This window comes from Taudactylus pleione, unplaced genomic scaffold (genome assembly GCF_031769625.1).
Source record: "Taudactylus pleione unplaced genomic scaffold, aTauple2 ptg000189l, whole genome shotgun sequence".
Classification (NCBI taxonomy): domain Eukaryota; kingdom Metazoa; phylum Chordata; class Amphibia; order Anura; family Myobatrachidae; genus Taudactylus; species Taudactylus pleione.
The window spans coordinates 9067425-9091388 of NW_028284591.1; the positions used below are offsets into that span (position 1 = coordinate 9067425).

Genomic DNA, 23964 nt, shown 5'->3' on the forward strand with positions numbered 1-23964 from the left:
CCAGGGTTATATTGGAATAAAGAGAAAGGTATAAGCTGACAGTTATGGAAAAAAGGAAACAGACAGCAGCGCTAGCACAAGTCACATACAATGCAGAATATACAATATAACTGCAGTGGGCACGAAAATCAACTACACCGACCGCAGTGGCTGGTAGGATATAGCGCTGTATAACCTGGCCCTTGGGAGAGGTATACAGGGAGACTGGAACCAGCGTTCCCAGTGATGTAAATGCAGAAAATGGCTGTCGTGAGTCTCAGAGGGGTTGGAGGGTGAGGGAGGAGCAGCAAGCCCACAGTGGAATGGCGCCCTGAACTAGGGGAGGGGCCGCAGGGAGAGCGCCTTCTCCCCTGTGCTGACATTAACCACCGGGTCCACTGGCCTTAAATTGTGCCCGGCGCCAGTGTTTGTATTGCCCTGGTGGTCTAGTGGAGTCCTGGACATACTGGTGTCCACATCAGCGCCTCCGGCCTGTCTCCCAAGACCGGAGGGCAAGACTGCGCATTAGATGCGGGTCCCCACAAGCGGGAATCCGTCTTACCTGTCCCCTTGAGTCTCGGCTGCAGTCTGGGGTCCGGGGAGCCTTGCTAGCTAGTGTGCTCAATGTCGACATTGAGCGCACACACCTCAGGCTGTGGGTGGGGTATAGGGGGCAGGAGCGGAGCATCCTGGGATTGGATAAGCTTTGCTGCTGGTCCGGTCCTCCTATTACCCTCTTCCAGCTACTGATTGCACTAAATGGGTCACATGTGAGGCAGAGAGAGACAGCAGCCTACAAAAGCCTGAGCTGCCCTGAGGCAGAGACAGACAGAGAGCAGCAGCCAGGAGGGAGCAGAGGCATTTACAATATACAGGTAGTCATTGGGTCACCATCACCATTGGGTGGCTGCAAAATTTGGAATGCCACCCTTGAATGGTAGAAATACTAGTAGTGAAAGAAAAACATTGATGGCTTGTAACCATTGGCCAATGATGTGCCAGTAACGCAGCTTACTTCTGTAGTGACCGCAGTTTATCATGCTCTCTTACATGTGTGTGTTATGTTTCCTAGGTTACTGACTCAATATGGCTGAGACAGTGGAGCAGCAGGTAACTATATGGTGTGACCCTCACTACTGTGTAGGTAAAGCTGGGGAATGGTAACCTGCAGGGGCATATTTATAATGGGTGCAGGGTGTGTGGTGCATACGGGCTCCTGGGTCCTTGGGGCACCCACTCCACACACTCTGCACCCATGTTTTAATACATATCTCTCCAAAGTCCCATGTTGGGCTGTAGCGCTGGACAAAATGCCTGGAAAGTGGCCGCTGTGGCTATTTTTCCAGTGTTGTGTGCATGCGCACTAAGGAAACTGCTGGGAAAATGGCGGTCGTGCCATTTTACCGGTGACCTGCGCATGCACAGTAGACACAGTATTGCCTTACTGCTGCAGTGACGCGACTGGCTGCTGGGGAGAGAGGAGGGGGCCCCGGATGGGGAATGCCCACAAGCCCCTCTGCCCCCCTCAAGATGCCACTGGTAACATGCATGCCTGTAGATGTAGTCACATGCCTAAACAGGTGTCCCCTCCAGCTGTTCTTCACCAGTCTACCAAATATTTACACTGCATATTCGGGGATGTAAGACTTGTTTACTTAATGCCCTATGTAGTTAATTATGTTCTCCTCTAGTCCAGGTTCCCAAATTCTACCATTACAGTCCAGGTTTCAAGGATATCCATGCTTGAGCACAGGTGACTTAATACTGTACCTCAGTCAATTTGATTTAACAAGCTGGAAACAAGCATGAATATCCTTAGAACCTGGACTGTAATGGTGGAGTCTGGGAAACTCTGTTCTAAACCATAACTTTACTACAGTTTGAGTATTTTAACCTAAGTACAGGGTGGTATTTTATCTTTATCCAGAGTAAAGCCCTGTACACACTGGACAATTTATTTTAAATTTTTTTAAAACTATAACATCGTTGATCGATATTTCGTTCAAATCGTCCAGTATATGTATGCACTAAACGATGCACACTCCTGCGGGTCATTAACAATATCCCAAGTCTGCACATGCCGCTCAATCTGGGGGTATTGGTAATGATGCCATGCTGTCTAATGCACCCTGAGCCCCTCTCCCCAGGTGTAGCCTTCTGGTCTGTTAATGGAAGAACCCGGTGGCAGTGTTGTACTAATTGTGGCTGTTTCTCCTACAGAACGTTGTGGTGAGGTTGATTAACCTCCCCTTGGTGAGCTCCACTTATGATCTGGTGTCTTCTGCCTATATCACCACCAAAGACCACCATCCCTACTTGAAATCTGTGTGCGACGTTGCTGAGAAAAGTGTGAAGAGCATCACATCGGTGGCTGTGACTAATGCCATGCCGATCCTGCACAGGCTGGGGCCCCAGAGTACGTCTTGTCACTTCCCTCTGATTCTGCTTCTCATAACTATCTGACTGTTACATCCAGTCTGTTATCGCATGCGTCATGGACGTCCCTGTGCTTTCACACACTCTGAATAGACCTCTCAGTATATGACGGCCCAGTACAGTGCTTCCCAAACTCCTTCCTCAGGGAGCAGTAACAGTGCATGTTGTCCATGTTTCCTAGTAGCAGGTGCACAGGTGTAGTCATTACTCAATGACTCATTTGAAAAGATCCACATGTGGATTTAATTATTTCACTTGTGATTCTGTGAGGAGAACTGGAAAAGATGCACTGTTAGTGCTTCCTGAGGAATGAGTTTGGGAAAACACTGGCCTAATATGTCCTTTTAACATACAAATAAATACTCTATTCTGCTTGTCACCCAGTTGCTGAGAATAATTTCTTAAACATTGTAATTTACTTATAATGGGAAGCGCACTGGATTTAGTTGGTGTAGAAGTAATTCACAGATTGGCAGTGTTGTATGTTTTAAAGTAGATCCAGTGGTTAACCAGACATAATGGGGGATATGTATCAACAGCTTTTTACATTAAAAAAAAGAATGGTTTTCAAATTTTTTACTAGATAAGTTTTGAGGAAATGTATCAATGTTTATTTAAATTTTATTTTTTTTTAATTAATTTTTTTTTATTTTTTTTTCCTGGCGGTAATTGTATTCCAACACCACTGATTGTGAAGTAAGCTATTATTGCTAATTAGGTGAAACTTATGAAATTTAAATCCGTAGTACTTGAATGAATATATAAATATATATATTTATATTTTTTTGTTCATTCTTGAAAAAATATAGAACTTTTATAAAATAATTTTAATGATTACAAAAAACTACAATTTGCTATAAAATGGGTCCACAAATAAGGTTCTAACAAGTACTACACATACCTGTCTTATAGGTGTGTGTGTGTGTGTGCGCATCAAAAGATTCCTTTATTTTGATGAACCACTAGAATTCCGCTAGTCACTTATGCAGAACGCCACCTACTGTGCATGTCCAAAACTCAGCATACGCAGTAATTTTTTTTTTTTCTTCGGAACATGAAAAAATTAGGGGTGTGCACCGGCCACTTTTCGTGTTTTGGTTTTGGATCTGGATCTTTCTTCGTGTTTTGGATCTGGATTGGTTTTGCCAAAACCACCCTTCCGTGTTTTGGGTTCTGGGTTTTGTGTTTTGGATCTGTATTTTTTTTAAAAAAAGCATAAAAACAGCTAAAATCACAGAATTTGTTGGTTTCTCTGCTCCTATGCTATTATTAACCTCAATAACCTTAATTTCCACTCATTTCCAGTCTATTCTGAACACCTCACACCTCACAATAGTGTTTTCATGTCCAAAAGGTTGCACCGAGGTAGCTGGATGACTATGCTAAGCGACACGAGTGGGCGGCACAAACACGTGACCCATCTAGGAGTGACACTGCAGTGGCAGACAGGATGGCAGTTAGAAAAACTAGGCCCCAAACTGTACATAATGCAAAGAAAAAAAAGAAGTGCAAGATGGAATTGTCCTTGGGCCCTCCCACCCACCCTTATGTTGTATAAACAGGACATGCACACTTTAACAAACCAATCATTTCAGCGCCAGGGTCTGCCACACAACTGTGGCTGAAATGATTGGTTCGTTTGGGCCCCCACAAAACAAGCTGGCAATTAATCTGTCCCTGCACAAACTGGCTCTACGGAGGCAAGATGTCATCCTCATCCTCCTCATCCACCGATTCCTCACCCTCTTCAGTGTGTACATCCTCATCCTCACAGAGTATTAATTCGTCCCTGCTGGAACCACAGGTCCCTCTGTACGTTCTGGAGGCTGGTCTCCCTGGAAGAGTTGATAATTCATTTTATGAACATCATCTTCTCCACATTTTGTGGAAGCAACCTCCTACGCCTTTCGCTGACAAGGTTCCCGGCTGCACTAAACACTCATTCGGAGTACACACTGGAGGGGGGGCAACTCAGGTAAAATAGAGCCAGTTTGTACAGGGACCTCCAAATTGCTTCTTTTTCCTGCCAGTACAGGTACGGACTGTCTGACATGCCTACTTGGATGCTGTCACCGATGTAATCCTTTAACAGACAGACGCACGCTTGTCGCTGCTGCTTTGAGGATTCAAGTGCGGCTACAGCCCACACAATTCACAAAGACAGAAAAAAAAAAAGAATATTTTTATTCTTTGTGGAGCACACTTTGAGGTGTCATCACCCTTTAACAGACAGACGCACGCTTGTCGCTGCTGCTTTAAGGATGCAGGTGCGGCTACAGCCCACACATTTCACAAAGACCAAAAAAAAAAGAACAATATTTTAATTGTTTGTGTAGCACACTTTGAGGGTGTCACCACCCTTTAACAGACAGACGCACGCTTGTCGCTGCTGCTTTAAGGATGCAGGTGCGGCTACAGCCCACACAATTCACAAAGACAGAAAAAAGAACAATATTTTAATTGTTTGTGTAGCACACTTTGAGGGTGTCACCACCCTTTAACAGACAGACGCACGCTTGTCGCTGCTGCTTTAAGGATGCAGGTGCGGCTACAGCCCACACAATTCACAAAGACAGAAAAAAGAAGAAGAATATTTTAATTGTTTGTGTAGAACACTTTGAGGTGTCACCACCCTTTAACAGACAGACGCACGCTTGTCGCTGCTGCTTTGAGGATGCAGGTGGAATCTAGACGGGATTTGGAACCGAGGACACACTAACTCCATCAATTGTCTAAATCCCACTGCACTAATGTCGGATACCGGACGCACGTCTAACACCAACATAGCAGTCAAGGCCTCAGTTATACGTTTTGCTTCAGGATGACTGCTGTCGTACTTCATCCTCATCGCTAGGGACTGTTGGAGGGTCAATTGTTTAGTAAAAGTAGTGATGTTCCTACTTCCTCTCTGGGATGATGAACAACTCCCAGCAGCAGCAACAGCACTAGGAGGAAGAGGTTCTTGATCTTTCCCTATTTTATTTTTATCGGAGAAAGTTTGGTCCTCCATTTATGTTATATTGATATATATACGTGCGGCTAAAGCGCACACAAACACAGAAAATATTATTTTATTTTTGCTGGAGAGTAGTGCACTTTGTGGGTTACACCACCCTTTAAGAAATGAGCCAGCCGGCTCTTTACTTATGGGACACAGGCGCACGCTTGGCGCTGCTCCTTTGTTGATGCACGTGCAGCCACAGTGCACACAATTCACAAACACAGAAAATAATTTTTTTTTTGGTTTGGACTGGAGTGTACTTTCGGGGGTTACAGCACCCTTAACGGTCAAGCCAGCCGGCCCTTTACTTATGACACAGGCGCACGCTTGGCACTACTTTGTTGATGCACGTGCGGCTACTGCGCACACAATTCACAAACACAGAAAATAATTTTTTTTTTGGTTTGGACTGGAGTGTACTTTCGGGGGTTACAGCACCCTTAACGGTCAAGCCAGCCGGCCCTTTACTTATGACACAGGCGCACGCTTGGCACTACTTTGTTGATGCACGTGCGGCTACTGCGCACACAATTCACAAACACAGAAAATATATTATTTTTTTAGCACTTGGGGGGAGCACCCCTGATGGACAGAGCACCCCCTGGACAACACTGCAGCACTCCTTTAGGACTGGGACACTGCACAGGACTTTGGAGTGGACACAGCCCCTATGGAGAACTGACTGCACAACACAGTCCAGCCAGCCCCTATGGACTTTGAAGTAGTGGACACAGCCCCTATTAACAACAGCAGCACAGCACAACACAGCCAGCCCCTATGGACTTTGAAGTAGTGGACAACAGCAGCACTACACTACACTACACTACACTACACAGCCCTAACTCCCACCCTCCCTCTTCACTGTCCACAGCCGAGTGAGAAAATGGCGCCGACGTGGGTACCTTATATAGGATCCAAAACCCGCGAGACTCGGAAGGCGGGATGATGACGTTTTGCCTCGATTTCAGATCCGAGTCAGGCGGGAAAAGTCGAGCCTGATTCGGATCGGACTCGGATCGGGGGGGGCTCGGGGGGGTTCGGATTTCAGAAATCCGAACCCGCTCACCCCTAGAAAAAATCATTTATGTGGTTTTTCCATTATCTAATCCTAATGCAAAAATTATTACAATTCAGGGGGTTTATCACTTTTCCATTTTTGGTGAAAACATGATAAATATGACTATAAAAAAAGCGAAAAGATACACGATGTCTGAAAAGTAACATTATTTTTTCACATTTGTCATGCTATGCACAGCACAAGCCAGCTTGCATCCCCCTAACAACTAGCATAGGAAGTGGGTTAAATGTTGTGTATTTTAGACACTCACTTGGTGCTTTCACCTTTAACCTGGCACACTTGTTACAATGTACTGTTACCTCAGAATGACCGGATTTATCTAATTTAATTTCTTTTTTTTTAAGTTGTTCTGGCTAACAACATTGCCTGTGTAGGATTGGATAAGATTGAGGTGAAGCTGCCCATTCTCTATCAGCCCACTGACAAGGTAAGCGTACAGCCCAACAGCTAGAACTTAACCACTTTTTTTTATTTATTTTTCTGGCAAAACCAGCAGGATTCTGGCCAGGATTTGAATTCCGGGATTGGTGACTCCAGCCCTGGGATTCCCAGTATCACGGTGCAATGTTAAAATCAGCCAGGCTGCAAAATATAGCAGCCTGTTGGTCTCTAGCAGCAGGACACACAGTAGGGATGTCACGCCAGCAGCTACAGCCGCCATCATGTGTATGCCAGCTCTCCTTTGCTGGACCTGATGCGATCTGGCTCACCAGAGACCAGCTGCAGCTCTCCCCGCACTCTGCATTTTGATTGAACAACTCAATCCCGGGATTAAAAAAACTGCCTGGAATTGGCCTCCCTAATTGCCGGTTCTGCAGGGGAGTCTGAGGAGATCTGTTGTGCATATGTGTTTAACAGATTTCCTCTCCATAAACACAGTGGGGTGGTACAGTCACATCTTGTCCCATGCGACCACGCCCGTTAAGTGGGTAATATCCTAAAAATAGGAACCTGCATTACACAGATGTGTTGTGTAAATAGTCTTCCCTGCAGTATTTCTTCTTCCTCCTCTAGGTGGTCTCCAATGTCTCTGAGGCCGTTCTTGGTGCAAAGGATGCTGTTGTACAGAGTATCTCAGGAGTAGTTGGTAAAACCAAGGGAGCTGTGCAGGACGGTGTAGAGATGACTAAGGCTGTTGTACATGGTGGCATTAGCACTGTTCTGGGGAGCCGTGTGGCGCAGACTGTGAGCGGCCATGTCGATACTGCGCTGACCAAGTCTGAAATTCTCCTGGAACATTACCTGCCGCCAACTGAGGAAGAGTTGGGTAAGCTGAAACTGATGTGAGCAGTACATTCATGGTAGATGGCATTCCTGCTAGGCTGTATTGACATGGTGCCGCACTCTGCCCCATACCTCCCAACATGACCCTCTCCAGGAGGGACACGATGGTCTGGTCCTGGACTTCCCTGGTAAGAGGTGGGGCTGCAGCACAGTTCAAAAGTCAAATAGGGGAGCCTCACCAACTGTCATTTCACACACTGCCAAACATCACTGGCTTGGGACTCACTGGCAGTTAGTGTGACTCCCCTATTTGAAGTTTGGACTGCGCTACTGCCCCACCTCTGGAGCCGCCACCAATCATAAGTGACCAGGGAAGTCCAGGACCAGAGCATTGTGTCCCTCCTGGAGAGGGTCATGTTGGGAGGTATGCTGCCCTGTGTTTTAAATGCTAAAATGCGCTCTGCCCTTATGGCTGCACCTCGCTGATACGGAGGCATGCTGCTGTCCCCACCTGCGGATCACAGTGAGACAGTCCCCGCCTGGTGAATAGATGCCATGCACTCCATCTTATCACTCTGCAGGGAGGGCTTTGGGGCTGGCCAGCATCTGAGTGCTGAGCAAGCCCCCTGCAGTGACTAAATGGGGGTACGTCTTAAGGCCACGCCCCCTTCAAGTGGCCACGCTCCCTTTTGGGCACATGCTTGTATTCACACCATAAGCCATGCCGCTCTCCGGCCATACAATTCTTACTGTGCCACTGGGAACCCAGCTTTAAATGAAGCCGTGTAATTGGATTCCCGTATTTCTAGAGTTGGTATATGTTTTTTATTTTTTTTTTATTTTTTTTATTTCAGCCAAGGAAGCAACTAACACAGAGGGGTTTGAATCAGCAACCGAAAAGCCAACTTACTATGTTCGCTTGGGATCGCTCTCTACAAAGGCCTGTAAACGTGCTTATCGGCAAGCTCTAGCACAAATGAAGGATGCTAAAGGCAGAAGCCAGGAAGCCATCGCTCAGCTACAGAACACTGTTTATCTGGTTAGTTGTGGATGATATGACTTATTACCATGAACAAAATGGCCACCACCTATCCAGTATGACTTCCTGCCCTACATATAACTTGAAAGACTTCTAGATGTTGCTGCTTAGATAAACTAATAAAATGGGCCTGGCTAACCTGTGGCTGAAGCTGTGAAACTACAAGTGCCAAAATAACCTCCCAACCAATCCGGTAACTCATACTGGGACTTGAAGTGTCACATCAGCTGGCGAGCCACAGGTTGGCCAGGTCTGATCTAGAATCCTGATCTCAAGGTGAGGGATGACGCCCTTTTAAAGCCTTTTCTTATCTTTTAGATTGAATTTGCAAGAAAGAACATGAGTAGCGCCAATCAGAAAATCCATGATGCACAAAATAAGATGTACAACACATGGGTAGAATGGACAAAGAGTACAGGACAGCGAGCTAGTGGTGAGACTGACAGTGCTGAGGTAAGCTTCTGTAACTACAGTATGGTATAAATGCTGTCTGCTAATTACTGAATAGATGAATCATAAAATGATTATGATCTAACATGTGACCTGTTTCACAGCAAATTGAATCTCGCACTCTGACTATTGCCTGGAATTTGACGCGACAACTGCAAACCACATGTCTGTCCCTGGTGATCAGTGTACAGGGCCTTCCGCAAAACATCCAGAGCAAAGCTGAAACCGTCAGCGCCATGGCAACCGATGTCTATCAGAACTTCCGTACTGCTGCCTCCTTCAGAGAAATGTCTGATGGACCCTTAACCGCTAGTAAGGAGCAACTCACTAAAATGAAGACTTCTCTGGATGAGGTGATGAATTACTTGGTGAACAACACTCCACTAAATTGGCTGGTAGGTCCTTTCTACCCCCAGGTGGCCGGCTGCCCACATGGGGAGCAAGAAGCTGATGTGTCGGACTCCGCTAACAGGGAGGACTAAATCGTGCTTCAGTCTACAAAGTCACTTTGCTACAGCCCACTTCAGTGTATTTGGTACAATGTCTAATGCAGCTTTACTGTCACTTTTCCTCTGAGGCACTGACTGTGACTTGGGACCTTTAGCATGTTAGGTGCTGGCTTTACACAAATGCTGACTAATGAAACCTGTATTTATTATGTCTAATCCACCACACAATGTCCATTATATTTTGCACTTTTGTATCCTTAATAAATATATCCTCAATAACTGTCTGTTTATGATGAAGCTTTTAATCCCAATTCTATTAATGTCTAACAGTTAACTTGGTTTCTTCAATAACTCTTATGTTACTGTGGTTAAATACCCCTCCCAAGTACTGCAGACTTTCTGTGCAGTGCTATGGTCAATGAGCACACAATTCTGTGAATTAGCAGCTCCACCATTTTGCGAGTGACAGCAATCTCATTCTGTGAGTGCTGAATCTGCAGGTAACCACATGGTGTGATGGCATACCATATCTGTATTGCGCAAGGACCATGTCCATTAAGGCGTCAGCCTTAATGATCGTAATTTCATTGCTTTTTGAAGCTTGAGTGGCAGAAAATCAATAGGTTTTGTGAATTTTCAGATCATGTCTAAGCAGCTTTAATGGGACATATGAAACTGTAAGGGTTTTTTGTCTATAGAATTTCATAACTTTTTTAAAAAATTTATTAAATATCAGGGTTTGGATGAGCAAACCGGGCTACATGCAGGGGAGAAGGGCCACAAAATGGTACTCTAATGCAGGTGGAAGAGGGGACAGGAGGCTGGTTTGGGAGGTGCAGAGTGCGAGATGGCTATAGTCGTGTAGGGTAGCAGAATCAGCAGTAGTGCAGTGCAAAGGGGGCATCAGTGGTAGTGGGTATACAGCTGAGAAAAATCAAGTCAGATGGACTAATGCAGCAGTGAGATCTACGCATCTATGCTAAAAATTGAATGTGTTAAAAAAAATAAAATAAAACCATCCCCCGGGCTTTGGAGCTCCAGTACTGGTTGTGCTAAATACAGGAGACAAACGACATAGTGGTCCCCCTGTATTAAGCACAACCAGCACCGGGCTTTTGATAACCTGTCCTGGTTGCCAAAATATGGGGACAAATGACATAGGGGTCCCCCATATTTAGTGCAACCAGCACAGGGCTCTGAGCCGGTCCTGGAACTACAGGGGGAAAAAATGCATAGGGACCACCTGTATTTCCCCGCACCGGACTCTGTCTAGCGGGGGGTGATGCCACAGCCAGGGGAGCCCTTTCACCGGGCCCCCAGCCGGATAATCACCCCTGACCACTAGTCAGCCCAGGCTGGGGAGTCAGGGGGACCCCCCCAATAAAGGGGTCTCCCTCATTAAGGCACCCCAGGCTGATTATGTAAAGTGTGGTGCATAAGAAAATATAAATAGTCTTTTGCAGTAGTACTACAGGTCCCAACAAGCCTCCCCAGCATGCTGGTACTTGGAGAACCACAAGTACCAGCAGGCGGGGTATTAAGGGTGTGCTGGCACCTATAGTACCCCTGCAAAAGAAATATTAAAATCAAAACAGTTTTTTTTTTTTTTCAATTTTCCTTTTTTATTTATACTGCACCTTCACCTAGATGGCGACTGCCTTTAAGCTCTTTTGCACGGCCGCTCAGCCAGGGCTTCCCGGCGTCTTCTTGCGTCAGCTGGTCTTCTCGACAGACGGAGCTTGCGCTGGCTCTATTTAATCCAGCTTTTATAGAAACCGTTGTAATTCCTACACCGTTCACCTGATTTGGATGTAATTACCCTCAAATTAAATCTGAAAGTCTGCAGGTAAAGCACATCTTGTTTGTTTCATTTCAAAGCCATTGTGGTGAATAGAGGCCAAAATATGAAAATTCTGTCAATGTCCCAATTATTTATGCACCTGACTGTATAAGCAAAACAATGTTTGCTTTTTGCCTTTTTAAATTATTGCAGCTTTTAATCTGTAGCTAATTGTGCCCAAATTGCCCTGTTTCACACAAGTCCACCATGGACCCAGGGCCGGATTAAGGGCCAAATGGAGGCGTTCCCATGTGAAATGTTAAGCATGTACAGTTTATTTAATAAAACCAGATATCCATGCTTGCTGACATTCCGTGAGGGAGCAGCCAGGTCGGCAGCTAGGCATTGGAGGGCGTGGCTGGGGATATTATCCAACATTAGGGGTGGAGCTGGGGCGTGCTGAAGCAATTGTCATTTTGGACCCACCCCACTACACAATGCCAAGATTATCAGCATTGTGAGCAGGGACATGATGTGAATCGCATCATCGCCCCCCAACCCCTTACTGCGGGGGTTTGTATGGGAATTGCGAGGGGGCCACGCCAACTAGGAAACTTGACTGCTTTTCCAGGGGGCAAGTATGGGGATATCTCATATAAATATTACCTTAAACTTATAAACATTACACATGTAGAATATATAACACAGAAGAAATCAACATTCTAATAAAAAAAACAGAAAATGTGGGAATAAAAGTTTCCTGGTTAACTTCGATCAACAAGAATGAAGTCACAACATATGACAGAAGTGTGTGACAGCAACACCAGTCTTAAGCCGCGTACACACTGGCCGATATTGTGAACGATAACGATATCTTTCATCGCCTGAACACGCAGGCCAACCTGACGTTATCGTGAGGTTGTGCATGTTCAGGGATGCTGCCCATGACGGCACTGAATGATGTTAACGACATTGAGCCTGGCTGACATATCGGCCGTTCAACTGAAGGCCTATATATCGTGTGTGCGTGGGCCAGCATGTACAGGCAATATGTCTGCGAACAACGACGTTCACAGACATATTGCATCGGTTGTGCAGCACAGCCGATGCCCAATATATCTGCAGATATATTGGTGCATTGTGCTGTGGGTACGGGCGGTCAGCCGACCACCCATACACTTGCTGCATGGGCTGGTGGTAATTAACAGCTCAACTGGGCAGGCGCATGTAAATGACTACCCAGTTGTGACGTCAATCACGACGAATCGGGCAGTCTGTATGCAGAACATATATTCTGCACAGTCTGCAGATATATCAATGTACCCAACTTTAGGGGTCTAGGTACTAAGGGTCTATTTACTAAGCCTTGGAAAGAGATAAAGTGGACGGAGATAAAGTACCAGCCAACCAGCTACTGTCATTTTTCAAACACAGCCTGTGACATGACAGTTAGGAGCTGGTTGGCTGTTACTTTATCTCCGTCCAAGGCTTAGTAAATAGACCCCTCAGCCTTGGAAAGTGATAAAGTAGATGGAGATTAAAAACTACCAATCAGCTCCTAACTGTCACTTTATTGGCTGTGGGGTCTATTTACTAACACTCCACTTTTCATGGAGTAAATGCCCCTCCTGCTCTGCCGGCTACTGCAGCTGTTACTAAAAAAGCAGAGTTATGGGTAAAATTTATCCTTGTTAACTCTTTCTTTGAAGTCCATAGGGAGACAATGAGGTGTAGGTGGGACTTGGAGACACCAACAGCAAAGCTTTTTCAATCCCAGGTTGCTCCGGTCCTTCCCCCTATACACCGCCCACAGCATGAGGGCAACTCAGTTTTGTTAACCAGCCCAAGGCAGGAGCAGGATAGGAGAGAATGAAGACTGGTACACTGAGGAATCGCACTCTAACACAGAGAAGGAAACAAGTGACCAAGATAAGTGTCAGGGCGGGTTCCCGGTGAACCCTATGGACTTCGAAGAAAGAGAGTTAACAAGGGTAAGTTTTGCAGAACTCGCTTTTCTTCTTCAGAGTCAATAGGGAGACAATGGGGATGTCCCAAAGCAGTTGTTCTTGGACGGGGACGCTCCTGAGCTGAGAGAACCTGACGCCCGAAGGAAGCATCCTGAGAGGCAAATGTATCAAAGGCATAGACCTAAGAAAGGTGTGGACAGAAGACCATGTAACCGCCTTGCATAGTTGTTCAGCAGAGGCGCCACGGAGGGCTGCCCACAAGAGACCCACAGAGGAAGGCCGGTCTGCGTGTAAATCTGTGAGATAGTCATGCGAATCCATCTGGCCAGAGTCTGTTTATTACTTGGCCATCCCTTCTTATGGAATCCATATAAGATGAATAGGGAGTCTGATTTCCTGATGCAACTAGTACGGGCCACGTAGATCTTCAGAGCACGGACCACGTCCAAAGAAGCCTCACCTTCCGAGAAGTCTGGTGATTGAAAGGCCGGAACCACAATTTCCTCATTAAGGTGAAAAAGAGTAACCACCTTGGGAAAGAAGCCAGGGTGTGTTCCAAGAACAGCCATATCCTGATTAAAGATCAAAAAGAGGGAGCAACATGAAAGCGCCCTAAATCCGATACCCTACGGACAGATGCTATAGCCAGAAGAGTCTTTTGCAGTGAGCCTCACCTGCTGAGAGGTCTGGTGATTGAAAGGCTGGAACCACAATTTCCTTTTAAAGATGGGAGTACCAATGGCATCTGGGCCAAGCCGGAGCCACCAACTGGACTGTGCCCCCTTCCTGTTTGAACTTCTGAAGAACCCGAGCAAGGATGTAGACTAAAGGGAAGAGGTACACCAAATGGAAGGGCCACCTCACGGAATATGCATCCACGAAGGCTGCATTGGGGTCCCTTGTTCTGGTTCCATACACTGGGAGTTTGTGGTTGTGTCATGAGGTCCACATCTGGTAGACCCCATTTGTCCACCAGGAGCTGAAAGACTTCTGGATGTAGAGACCACTCCCCTGCATGCACATTGAGATGGCTGAAAAAATCTGCTTACCAATTGTGAATTCTTGGGATAAACACTGCAGAGATAGCTATAAGATGGCGTTCGGCCCATGTGAGAATGCGGAACACTTCTGCCATCGCTGTCTGACTTAGACTGCCTCCTTGGTGATTGAGGTAGGCCACTGCCATGGCGTTATCAGACTGCACTTGTACTGTCCTGCCGTGAAGAATATCCTGATCCAGGGTGAGAGCTCTGTAGATGGCTCGGAGTATCAGGACATTGATAGGAAAGATTGCCTTGGCTGGAGTCCGTGTCCTTGGAAGGAGTGCTTGCCAGCCACTGCACCCCACCTGAGGAGGCTTGCATCTGTGGTTAGGAGTACCCAGTCCGGGATCCAAAAGGGGCGCCCTTTGTTCAAGTGGGATGGCTGTAGCCACCAGGTTAGGGACAGGTGAACCTCCAGGGAGAGGCCCATCATCTGGGATCTGAGCAGATGAGGGAACCTGTTCCACCTGGAGAGAATCAGGTGTTGTAGGGGCCTGGAGTGAAACTGAGCAAACTCTACCATGTCGAAGGTGGATACCATGGATCCCAGGATCTGTATTGCAGAGTGAATTGACACACGGCGACTGTGTAGTAGTCTGCACATTCATTGCTGTAATACCGAGATTTTTTCTGCTGTTAGGAAGGTTCCTGAAAGTCTAGGAGGGATCCCAGATGTACCATTCTTTGAGAAGGCATCATGGAAGACTTTTTACAGTTGATCAGCCAACCATGCATTTGTAGAAAGGTAATGGTTACCTGTAGATGGCATTGAAGAATTTCCAGGGAGCTGGCCAACAGCAAGAGATTGTAGAAGTATGGGAGCAGTCTGATCCCTTGACGACAAAGGTAGGCCGCTATAACGGTCATGATCTTGGTAAAGCCCAGAGGAGCCGTAGAAAGGCCAAACGGCAGAGCTTGAAATTGGTAATGTTGCATTAGTATAGCAAACCGGAGATATTGTTGATGAGAAGGCGCTATAGGTAAATGTAGGCAAGCGTCCTGAATGTCCAGAGACACCATAAAGTCCCCAGGCTCAATAGCCAGGACAATAGAGCACAGGGATTCCCAACAAAGCCTGGGCACCCTGATAAACTTGTTCAGTGACTTGAAGTTGAGGATAGGCCAATGAGACCCGTTGGCTTTCTGAAATAAGAAAAGGGTAGAATAATAGCCTTTCCCTCGCGGTGAGGAGGGAACCAGAATTATTACTCATGAGAGCAGTAAGGACTGAATGGCCTTTTGGAGCAGCAGGACCTTGCTTGGATCCGATGGAGGTCCTGTGCAAAAGAACTACTGGGTGGGGTGCCTCAGGAATGAGAGGGCATATCCGTGGGAGACCTCTTCTCTTACCCAAGCGTCTGATGTGGTCAGACACAAGAACTCCAGGGAGAGGCCCACTCCATCAGGCTGTAGGCTTGTCCTCAGGTTTGGTAGGTGGACGTCTAGTAGCCCAGGTCTAGGCTTGGAGGCCTTAGTGGATGCCTAATGCCTTGGAAAGGATTGACCTTTAGCTTTTCTTTGAGGACAAAAGGATGACATCCAAGACTTTGCATTATATGCCGAGGGAAAGAATGTAATCTTGGAAGCTGCCAAGGTAGTCACAATTTTGTCCAATTCTGGTCCAAACAGGATCTCCACAGAATAAGGCATCTGCTTTCCATGAGAGAAGCCAAACAATACGGTGGGCTACTATGGAAGTGGGAGAACCGGAGCATCCTGGGATTGAAAAAGCTTTGCCGTTAGTGTCCGGTCCTCCAAGTCCCACCTACACCTCATTGTCTCCCTGTGGACTTCAAAGAAAGCGTTAAGGGCAAATTTCACCCATAACTCTTTTTGGAACAGCTGCAGTAGCCAGCTGCTGCTTCTCCCACAGCATCCCTGAACATGCACATCCTGATTATATCATCAGGTTGGCCTGTATGTTCATTCGATTAAAGAGATCATTCACAATATCGGCCAGTGTGTACATGGCTTAAGACTGGAAAACACTGAAAGGAACACAATATAATTAAGTTAGCGAATACACTTCCCCCGCTTATAATGGAACTATATTTCACAAACCAAAAAACCACTGTAGCTGGACAAAAAGGGTCTCCAACACCAGACTAGTTTTGTCGAGTAAGATTCCACTGTCAACGTAAAGCAGAACATATCTACTGAATGGCAATCATGTTAGCTAAATGATTATAGGACCCAGTAGCAGTTGCTACGTAGGGGCTGCAGTGCAGACAAAAAGCACCAGAGGGAGCCAGAGTACAGCAGCTACCTGCAAATGCTGCTTAATATTGCTGGGAGTCTGTGTACTTTCTACCTCAGCATTGCAACCACCACGGATAGGAACTCTATTACACATCCTGGTTTATTATTACACCCCCAGTGCTTTAATGTTCACTCCAATTGTTCTCTGCCCGGATTTGTTTCAAGTCAATTTTGAAATCTGAGACAATGAGGTGAGAGTCAATTGTTTCTTGGGGTGCCTTAACCAAATGTGTGCCCAAAAGGAGCTTAGCCTCAAATATGATAAGGGGCACCCAAACTGAATTGCTCTGTTGGCAGTCATTAATGATCACTGCCCAAAAAATGCAAATTAATCACCCCCAAAAGGAGCAAAGCTTTTAATTACCAGATCAAATGTGATGTAACCAGTTCTGACTTTATATTACTGAACATAAATCAGTGTATAGTATGCAGAGCCATAACTAGACTTTGGTGCCCTGTGCCATTAAGAGCATTGGCGCCCCCCAAAAAAGGGCCATGGCTTAATGGGGAAGAGCCAGGGAAGAGATAGGGGAGGACAGGAGATGCAATAAGAGGAAGCTACAAGCAAGAATGATAAAACAGAACTGTGACAGGCCCAAACAGCGCCCCCTGACCTGTGGTGCCCTGTGCCATGGTACCGGCCGCACTACCCTAGCTATGGCCCTGATATTAGGGGCTGCAGACCTGAGGCCCATTAGTGTAATGAATGACAGTTTCCACTTAATCATAAGTAATTTGCTGATCATTTTTAGCGACAGCTTAAGACCGGATTAGTTGTTCTGAATTGTGTACACAGCCAATAGCAGTGATTGATATTAAGTACCAGCAACACTTATCCAGCACCTCGTGACTGTCAGATTCTTCCCTTTACACCCCATAGCACTGCAATACTTGGGAGGGGGCATGTAACCACAGTTTAAGAGTTTTTGAACTGTTAGACATTAATAGAATTGGAATTAAAAGATTCATCATAAACAGACATTATTGCAGATATATTTATTAAGGATACAAAAAGTGCACAATATAATAGACATTGTGTGGTGGATTAGACATAATACAGGTGTCATTAGGCAGCATTTGTGTAAAGCCAGCACCTAACATGCTAAAAGGTCCCAAGTCACATTCTCAGTGCCTCAGAGGAAACAAGTGACAGTAAGAGGCATTGTCAGTGCCTCAGGAAACAAGTGACAGTAAGTATACAGTAAAGCTGCATTAGACATCTGCTACAGCCCACTTAAGTGTATTTGGTACAAAGTGACTTTGTAGACTGAAGCACGATTTAGTCCTCCCTGTTAGCGGAGTCAGACACCTCAGCTTCTTGCTCCCCATGTGGGCAGCCGGCCACCTGGGGGTAGAAAGGACCTACCAGCCAATTTAGTGGAGTGTTGTTCACCAAGTAATCCATCACCTCATCCAGAGAAGTCTTCATTTTAGTGAGTTGCTCCTTACTAGCGGTTAAGAGTCCCTCAGACATTTCTCTGAAGGAGGCGGCAGTACGGAAGTTCTGATAGACATCGGTCGCCATGGCGCTGGCGGTTTCAACTTTGCTCTGGATGTTTTGCGGAAGGCCCTGAACACTGATCACCAGGGACAGACATGTGGTTTGCAGTTGTTGAGTCAAATGCCGGGCAATAGTCAGAGTGCGAGATTCAATTTGCTGTGAAACAGGACACAGGTTAGATCTTAATCATTTTATATGTGTCATCTATTCAGTACATAGCAGACAGCATTTACACCATACTCTAGTTACAGAAGCTTACCTCAGCACTGTCAGTCTCCCCACTTGCTCGCTGTCCTGTACTCTTTGTCCATTCTACCCATGTGTTGTACATCTTATTTTGCGCATCATGGATTTTCTGATTGGCGCTACTCATGTTCTTTCTTGCAAATTCAATCTAAGATAAGAAAAGCCTTTAAAAGGGCGCCATCCCTCACCTTGAGATCAGGATTCTAGAGCAGACCTGGCCAACCTGTGGCTTGCCAGCTGATGTGACACTTCAAGTCCCAGAATACTTTACCTAATGGGTGGGTATGCTGGCACTTGTAGTTTCACAACTTGAGAGCCACATGTTAGCCAGGCCAGTTTTATTAGTTTATCTAAGCAGCAACATCTAGAAGTCTATCAAGTTATATGTAGGGCAGCAAGTCATACTGGACAGGTGGCGGCCATTTTGTTCATGGTAATAAGTTATATCATCCACAACTAACCAGATAAACAGTGTTCTGTAGCTGAGCGATGGCTTCCTGGCTTCTGCCTTTAGCATCCCTCATTTGTGCTAGAGCTTGCCAATAAGCACGTTTACTGGCCTTTGTAGAGAGCGATCCCAAGCGAACATAGTAAGTTGGCTTTTCGGTTGCTGATTCAAACCCCTCTGTGTTTGTTGCTTCCTTGGCTGAAAAAGGAAAAACAAAAAAAAAACATCTCTACCAACTCTAAAAATACGGGAATCCAATTACACGGCTTCATTTAAAGCCGGGTTCTCAGTGGCACAGTAAGAATTGTATGGTTACATCTATACTCCAGTAGGTCAAGTGTTACATGAACAGTCTCTACTAGTGTTCACGCCAGGGCCAGAGAGTGGCAGGGTTTCTGGTGTGAATACAAGCATGTGCCCAAAAAGGGAGCGTGGCCACTTGCAGGGGGTGTGGTCTTAAGACGTACCCCCATTTAGTCACTGCAGGGGTCTTGCTCAGCACTCAGATGCTGGCCAGCCCCAAAGCCCTCCCTGCAGAGTGATAAGATGGAGTGCATGGCATCTATTCACCAGGCGGGGACTGTCTCACTGTGATCCGCAGGTGGGGACAGCAGCAGGCCTCTGCATCAGCGAGGTGCCGCCATAAGGGCAGAGGGCATTTTAGCATTTAAAAACAGGGCAGAGTTTGGCACCGCGCCAATACAGCCTAGCAGGAATGCCATCTACCATGAATGTACTGCTCACATCAGTTTCAGCTTACCCAACTCTTCCTCAGTTGGCGGCAGGTAATGTTCCAGGAGAATTTCAGACTTGGTCAGCGCAGTATCAACATGGCCACTCACAATCTGCGCCACACCGCTCCCCAGAACAGTGCTAATGCCGCCATGTACAACAGCCTTAGTCATCTCTACACCGTCCTGCACAGCTCCCTTGGTTTTACCAACTACTCCCGAGATACTCTGTACAACAGCATCCTTTGCACCAAGAACGGCCTCAGAGACATTGGAGACCACCTAGAGGAGGAAGAATAAATACTGCAGAGAAGACTATTTACACAACACATCTGTGTAATGCAGGTTCCTATTTCTAGGATATTAACCACTTAACCGTCATGGTCGCATGGGATACGAATGCAGCTGACAAGGTGTGACTGTACCACCCCGCTGTGTTTTTGAAGAGTAAATCTGTGCAGAGCGGATCTCCTCAGACTCCCCTGTGGACCCGGCAATTTGACCGGTTTTGCTGGAAAAAATAATTAAGTTCTAGCTGTTGGGCTGTACGCTTACCTTGTCAGTGGGCTGATAGAGAATGGGCAGCTTCACCTCAATCTTATCCAATCCTACACAGGCAATGTTGTTAGCCAGAACAACTAAAAGAAAATATATAAAATTATATAGTACATTGTAACCAGTGTGCCAGATACAAGGTGAAAGCAGGGTGTCTAAAATAGAAGACATTTAACCTACTTCCTATGCTAGTTGCTAGGGGGATGTAAGCTGGCTTGTGCTGTGCATAGCAGGAGACATTATGCCTACCCTCAAACATGCCCGTTACATTAGGTGCAAAATGCTCTGCTCCTGGACTTCCCACCTAATTGATTGCAGTCACCTGTGTTGAGCTAGTCATTTCATGACGAGGGTGTTTCAGCAAAGGTGGCTTCAATCATAAATTAAGAAGGAAGTCCAGGAGCAGAGCATTTTGTACCTAATGGAACAGGTCATGGAGGGTCTGAGTATGTCTGGTTGAACCATACATGCCAACATTCAGCTCCTCCTTCCGGGAGCTAAATGCCTGCATTCTGCAGGGGGCGTGGCTGGGCTATGATGCAATTTTGGGGGTGGGGGCCAGGGGTGTAACTGCACGATTGCATCATCATGACCCCACCCCTTCTTCACAATGCAGAAAAAAGACATTCTGAAGCAGGGGGCGGAGCCACGATACAGTGTGAATCACGCTCCCCCCCCCCCCCCCCACTGCGGGTTTTTTTTTACTAGTAGTCCGGGGGGTAGGCGGCAGCTGGGAGACTTGCCTGCCTTTCCGGGGGGTCGGGAGCAGCACCCGATATTCGGGAGGCTCCCGGTCAAAATCGGGAGGGTAGGCAAGCCTGGGTTGAACAGACTACTTTAAAACCTAAAACACTGCAAATCATTGCATTACTTCTACACCAACTAAATACAGTGCTCTTCCCATTATAGTTCAGTTACTGTAATTCTCAGCAAAAAGTTTTTAGGTTAATTAAGGACATATTAGGTCAGTGTTTTCCCAAACTCATTCCTCAGGGAGCACTGACAGTTCATGTTTTCCAGGTCTCCCCACAGAATCACAAGTGAAATTAAAAGATCCACAGGTGGAGCTTTTAAAGTGTGTCAGCCAGTAATGAGTACACCTGTGCACCTGCTACTAGGAAACATGGACATGCTCTGTTAAGCTGGACACACACTAGACCTGTCATCCAACTAGTGGATTGGTTGGAATGAAAATCTGGTAAGGTATGGGAGTAACTGATGATCAGCAATTTGCTCCTAAATGCCAGAAAACAAATGAAAATGGTCTTCAGACAAGTTTGAACAAATTGTTTTGATCAAACATTTAACAAACAGTTTAGGCCATTTTCCGGCGTTTGGTAAGGGATGAAAGCAAATGACAATCAGCAATTTGCTCCCAATCAACTAGTTGGATGGTTGGATGTAAGTTGGTCTAGTGTGTGGCCAGCTTTACTGCTCCCTGAGGAAGGAGATTGGGAAGCACTGTACTGGGCCATCATATACTGAGAAGTCTGTTCAGTGTGTGTGAAAGCACAGGGACGTCCATGACGCATGCGATAACAGACTGGATGTAACAGTCAGAGATAGTTATGAGAAGCAGTATCAGAGGGAAGTGACAAGACGTACTCTGGGGCCCCAGCCTGTGCAGGATCGGCATGGCGTTAGTCACAGCCACCGACGTGATGCTCTTCACACTTTTCTCAGCAACGTCGCACACAGATTTCAAGTAGGGGTGGTGGTCTTTGGTGGTGATATAGGCAGAAGACACCAGATCATAAGTGGAGCTCACCAAGGGGAGGTTAATCAACCTCACCACAACGTTCTGTAGGAGAAACAGCCACAATTAGTACAACACTGCCACCGGGTTCTTCCATTAACAGGTCAGAAGGCTACACCTGGGGAGAGAGGCTTAGGGTGCATTAGACAGCTTGGCATCATTACCAATACCCCCAGATTGAGCGGCATGTGCAGACTGGGGATATAGTTAATGACGTGCAGGAGCGCGCGCATCGTTTAGTGCCTACACACTGGACAATTTGAACGATGTATCAAACAAAAAAAAAAACCACCAATCGTCCAGTGTGTACAGGGCTTTACTCTAGATGAAGATAATATACCACCCTGTACTTAGGTTAAAAATACTCAAACTGCAGGAAAGTTATGGTTTAGAGCAGAGTTTCCCAGCCTCCACCATTACAGTCCAGGTTCTAAGGATATCCTGGCTTGTTTCCAGATGGTTAAATCAAATTGACTAAGGTATTAAGTCACCTGTGCTCAAACATGGATATCCTTAAAACCTAAACTAACAGCAGAGTTTGGGAAACTCTGATCTAGAGGATAACATGTATAACTACATAGGGCATTAAGTAAACAAGTTTTATGTCCTCAAATATGCAGTGCAAATATCTGGTAGACTGGTGAGGACCTGCGAGGGGTATACTGGAGGGGACACCTGTTTAGGGCAGGACATGTGACTACATCTACAGGCATGCATGTTACCAGAGGCATCTTAAGGAGAGGGCCTGTGTGCATTCCCCATCCGGGGCCCCCTCCTCTCTCCCCAGTAGCCGGTTGAGTCACCACAACAGTAAGGCAATAGTGTGCCCAGAGTCTACTGTGCATGTGGAGGTCACCGGTAAAATGCACAACCGCCATTTTACCAGCAAATTCCCTAGTGCGCACGCACACAACACCAGAAAAATGGCCACAGCAACCACATTTTAGGAGTTTTGTCCAGCGCTACAGCCCAACACAGGACTTCAGAGGGGCAAGTATTAAAACATGGGTGCAGGGTGTGTGGAGTGGGTGCCCCATGGACCCAGGAGCCCATATGCACCACACCCCCTGCACCCATTATAAATATGCCCCTGCAGGTTACCATTCCCCAGCTTCACCTACACAGTAGTGAGGGTCACACCACATAGTTACCTGCTGCTCCACTGTCTCAGCCATATTGAGTCAGTAACCTAGGAAACATAACACACACATGTAAGAGAGCATGATAAGCTGCGGTCACTACAGAAGTAAGCTGCGTTACTGGCACATCATTGGCCAATGGTTACAGGCCATCAAAGTTTTTCTTTCACTACTAGTATTTCTACCATTCAAGGGTGGCATTCCAATTTTTGCAGCCACCCAATGGTGATGGTGACCCAATGACTACCTGTATATTGTAAATGCCTCTGCTCCCTCCTGGCTGCTGCTCTCTGTCTGTCTCTGCCTCAGGGCAGCTCAGGCTTTTGTAGGCTGCTGTCTCTCTCTGCCTCACATGTGACCTTCTTGGCCCCGCCCGCTCTAGGCTGCAGAGCACATTGCTAGCTCTGATTGGTTCTCACTGTCTCAGAGAGCCAATCAGAGCACAGCCTTCGCTTCTGCAGCAGCAGCCATCCAGCCTGCTAGCTGGCAGTCACTGACAGAGAGAAACTGAATGAAGCACAGCACTTGTGGGTACAAATAATAAGTGTCTATTGTCAGCTCCATAAGCCTAGGGATGGCCATCAATGGTCACCATCGATGGTTCCATAGGTGATTACCATCGATGGCACAAAATCATCTAATGTGAACCATCTTTGGTTTGCACCACTACTTGGTCACCATTGCTAGGGTGTAATAGGAGCGGAGCTTAGCAGGCAATTAAGGGCATGGCTACGCTCCTTGTTATGGGGGGGACCACCATTGAGTCCTAGTCTGCCATCGATTGCAGAAAACCATTGGATTTCTGCCATCTATGGCAAACCATCAGTAGTTAACCATTGATGATTGGTAAATATCGATGGTCCATGGCCATACCTACATAATG

At 46.4% G+C, this 23964-nt stretch overlaps 2 protein-coding genes across 3 annotated transcripts; one reads left to right on the top strand and one right to left on the bottom strand.

Annotated features, from left to right (window-relative positions):
- The first annotated feature begins 783 nt into the window (after window positions 1-783).
- Window positions 784-9936, top strand: LOC148519537 (perilipin-2-like). Its single transcript, XM_088476554.1, has 8 exons — window positions 784-854; window positions 1052-1089; window positions 2200-2395; window positions 6839-6921; window positions 7509-7761; window positions 8573-8757; window positions 9076-9210; window positions 9312-9936. The coding sequence occupies exons 2-8, from the start codon at window positions 1066-1068 to the stop codon at window positions 9687-9689; spliced, it is 1254 nt and encodes a 417-aa protein (XP_088332680.1). The 5' UTR covers window positions 784-854; window positions 1052-1065; the 3' UTR covers window positions 9690-9936.
- A 7750-nt stretch (window positions 9937-17686) lies between these two features.
- LOC148519538 (perilipin-2-like) lies at window positions 17687-23399 on the bottom strand. 2 transcript variants are annotated; one of them, XM_088476556.1, is made up of 8 exons: window positions 23329-23399; window positions 23094-23131; window positions 21792-21987; window positions 20187-20269; window positions 19661-19913; window positions 18914-19098; window positions 18466-18600; window positions 17687-18362 (listed from the first exon to the last, which is right to left on the bottom strand). In XM_088476556.1, the coding sequence occupies exons 2-8, from the start codon at window positions 23115-23117 to the stop codon at window positions 17985-17987; spliced, it is 1254 nt and encodes a 417-aa protein (XP_088332682.1). In that variant the 5' UTR covers window positions 23118-23131; window positions 23329-23399; the 3' UTR covers window positions 17687-17984. The 2 variants fall into 2 exon arrangements, with proteins under 2 accessions (XP_088332682.1, XP_088332681.1); XM_088476555.1 differs by having other exon boundaries at window positions 23064-23131; window positions 23329-23389.
- Window positions 23400-23964: the final 565 nt, after the last annotated feature.

Coding starts and splice junctions, on each gene's coding strand:
- LOC148519537 (XM_088476554.1), top strand. CDS start 1,066: ATGGCTGAGACAGTGGAGCAGCAG. Junction 2,396..6,838: donor GCACAGGCTGGGGCCCCAGA/GTACGTCTTGTC, acceptor TTTTTTTTTAAG/TTGTTCTGGCTAACAACATT. Junction 8,758..9,075: donor TACAGAACACTGTTTATCTG/GTTAGTTGTGGA, acceptor CTTATCTTTTAG/ATTGAATTTGCAAGAAAGAA.
- LOC148519538 (XM_088476555.1), bottom strand. CDS start 23,117: ATGGCTGAGACAGTGGAGCAGCAGGTAACTATGTGGTGTGACCCTCAC. Junction 21,988..23,063: donor GGTGTGACCCTCACTACTGT/GTAGGTGAAGCT, acceptor TTTCTCCTACAG/AACGTTGTGGTGAGGTTGAT. Junction 19,099..19,660: donor GCCAACTGAGGAAGAGTTGG/GTAAGCTGAAAC, acceptor TTCCTTTTTCAG/CCAAGGAAGCAACAAACACA.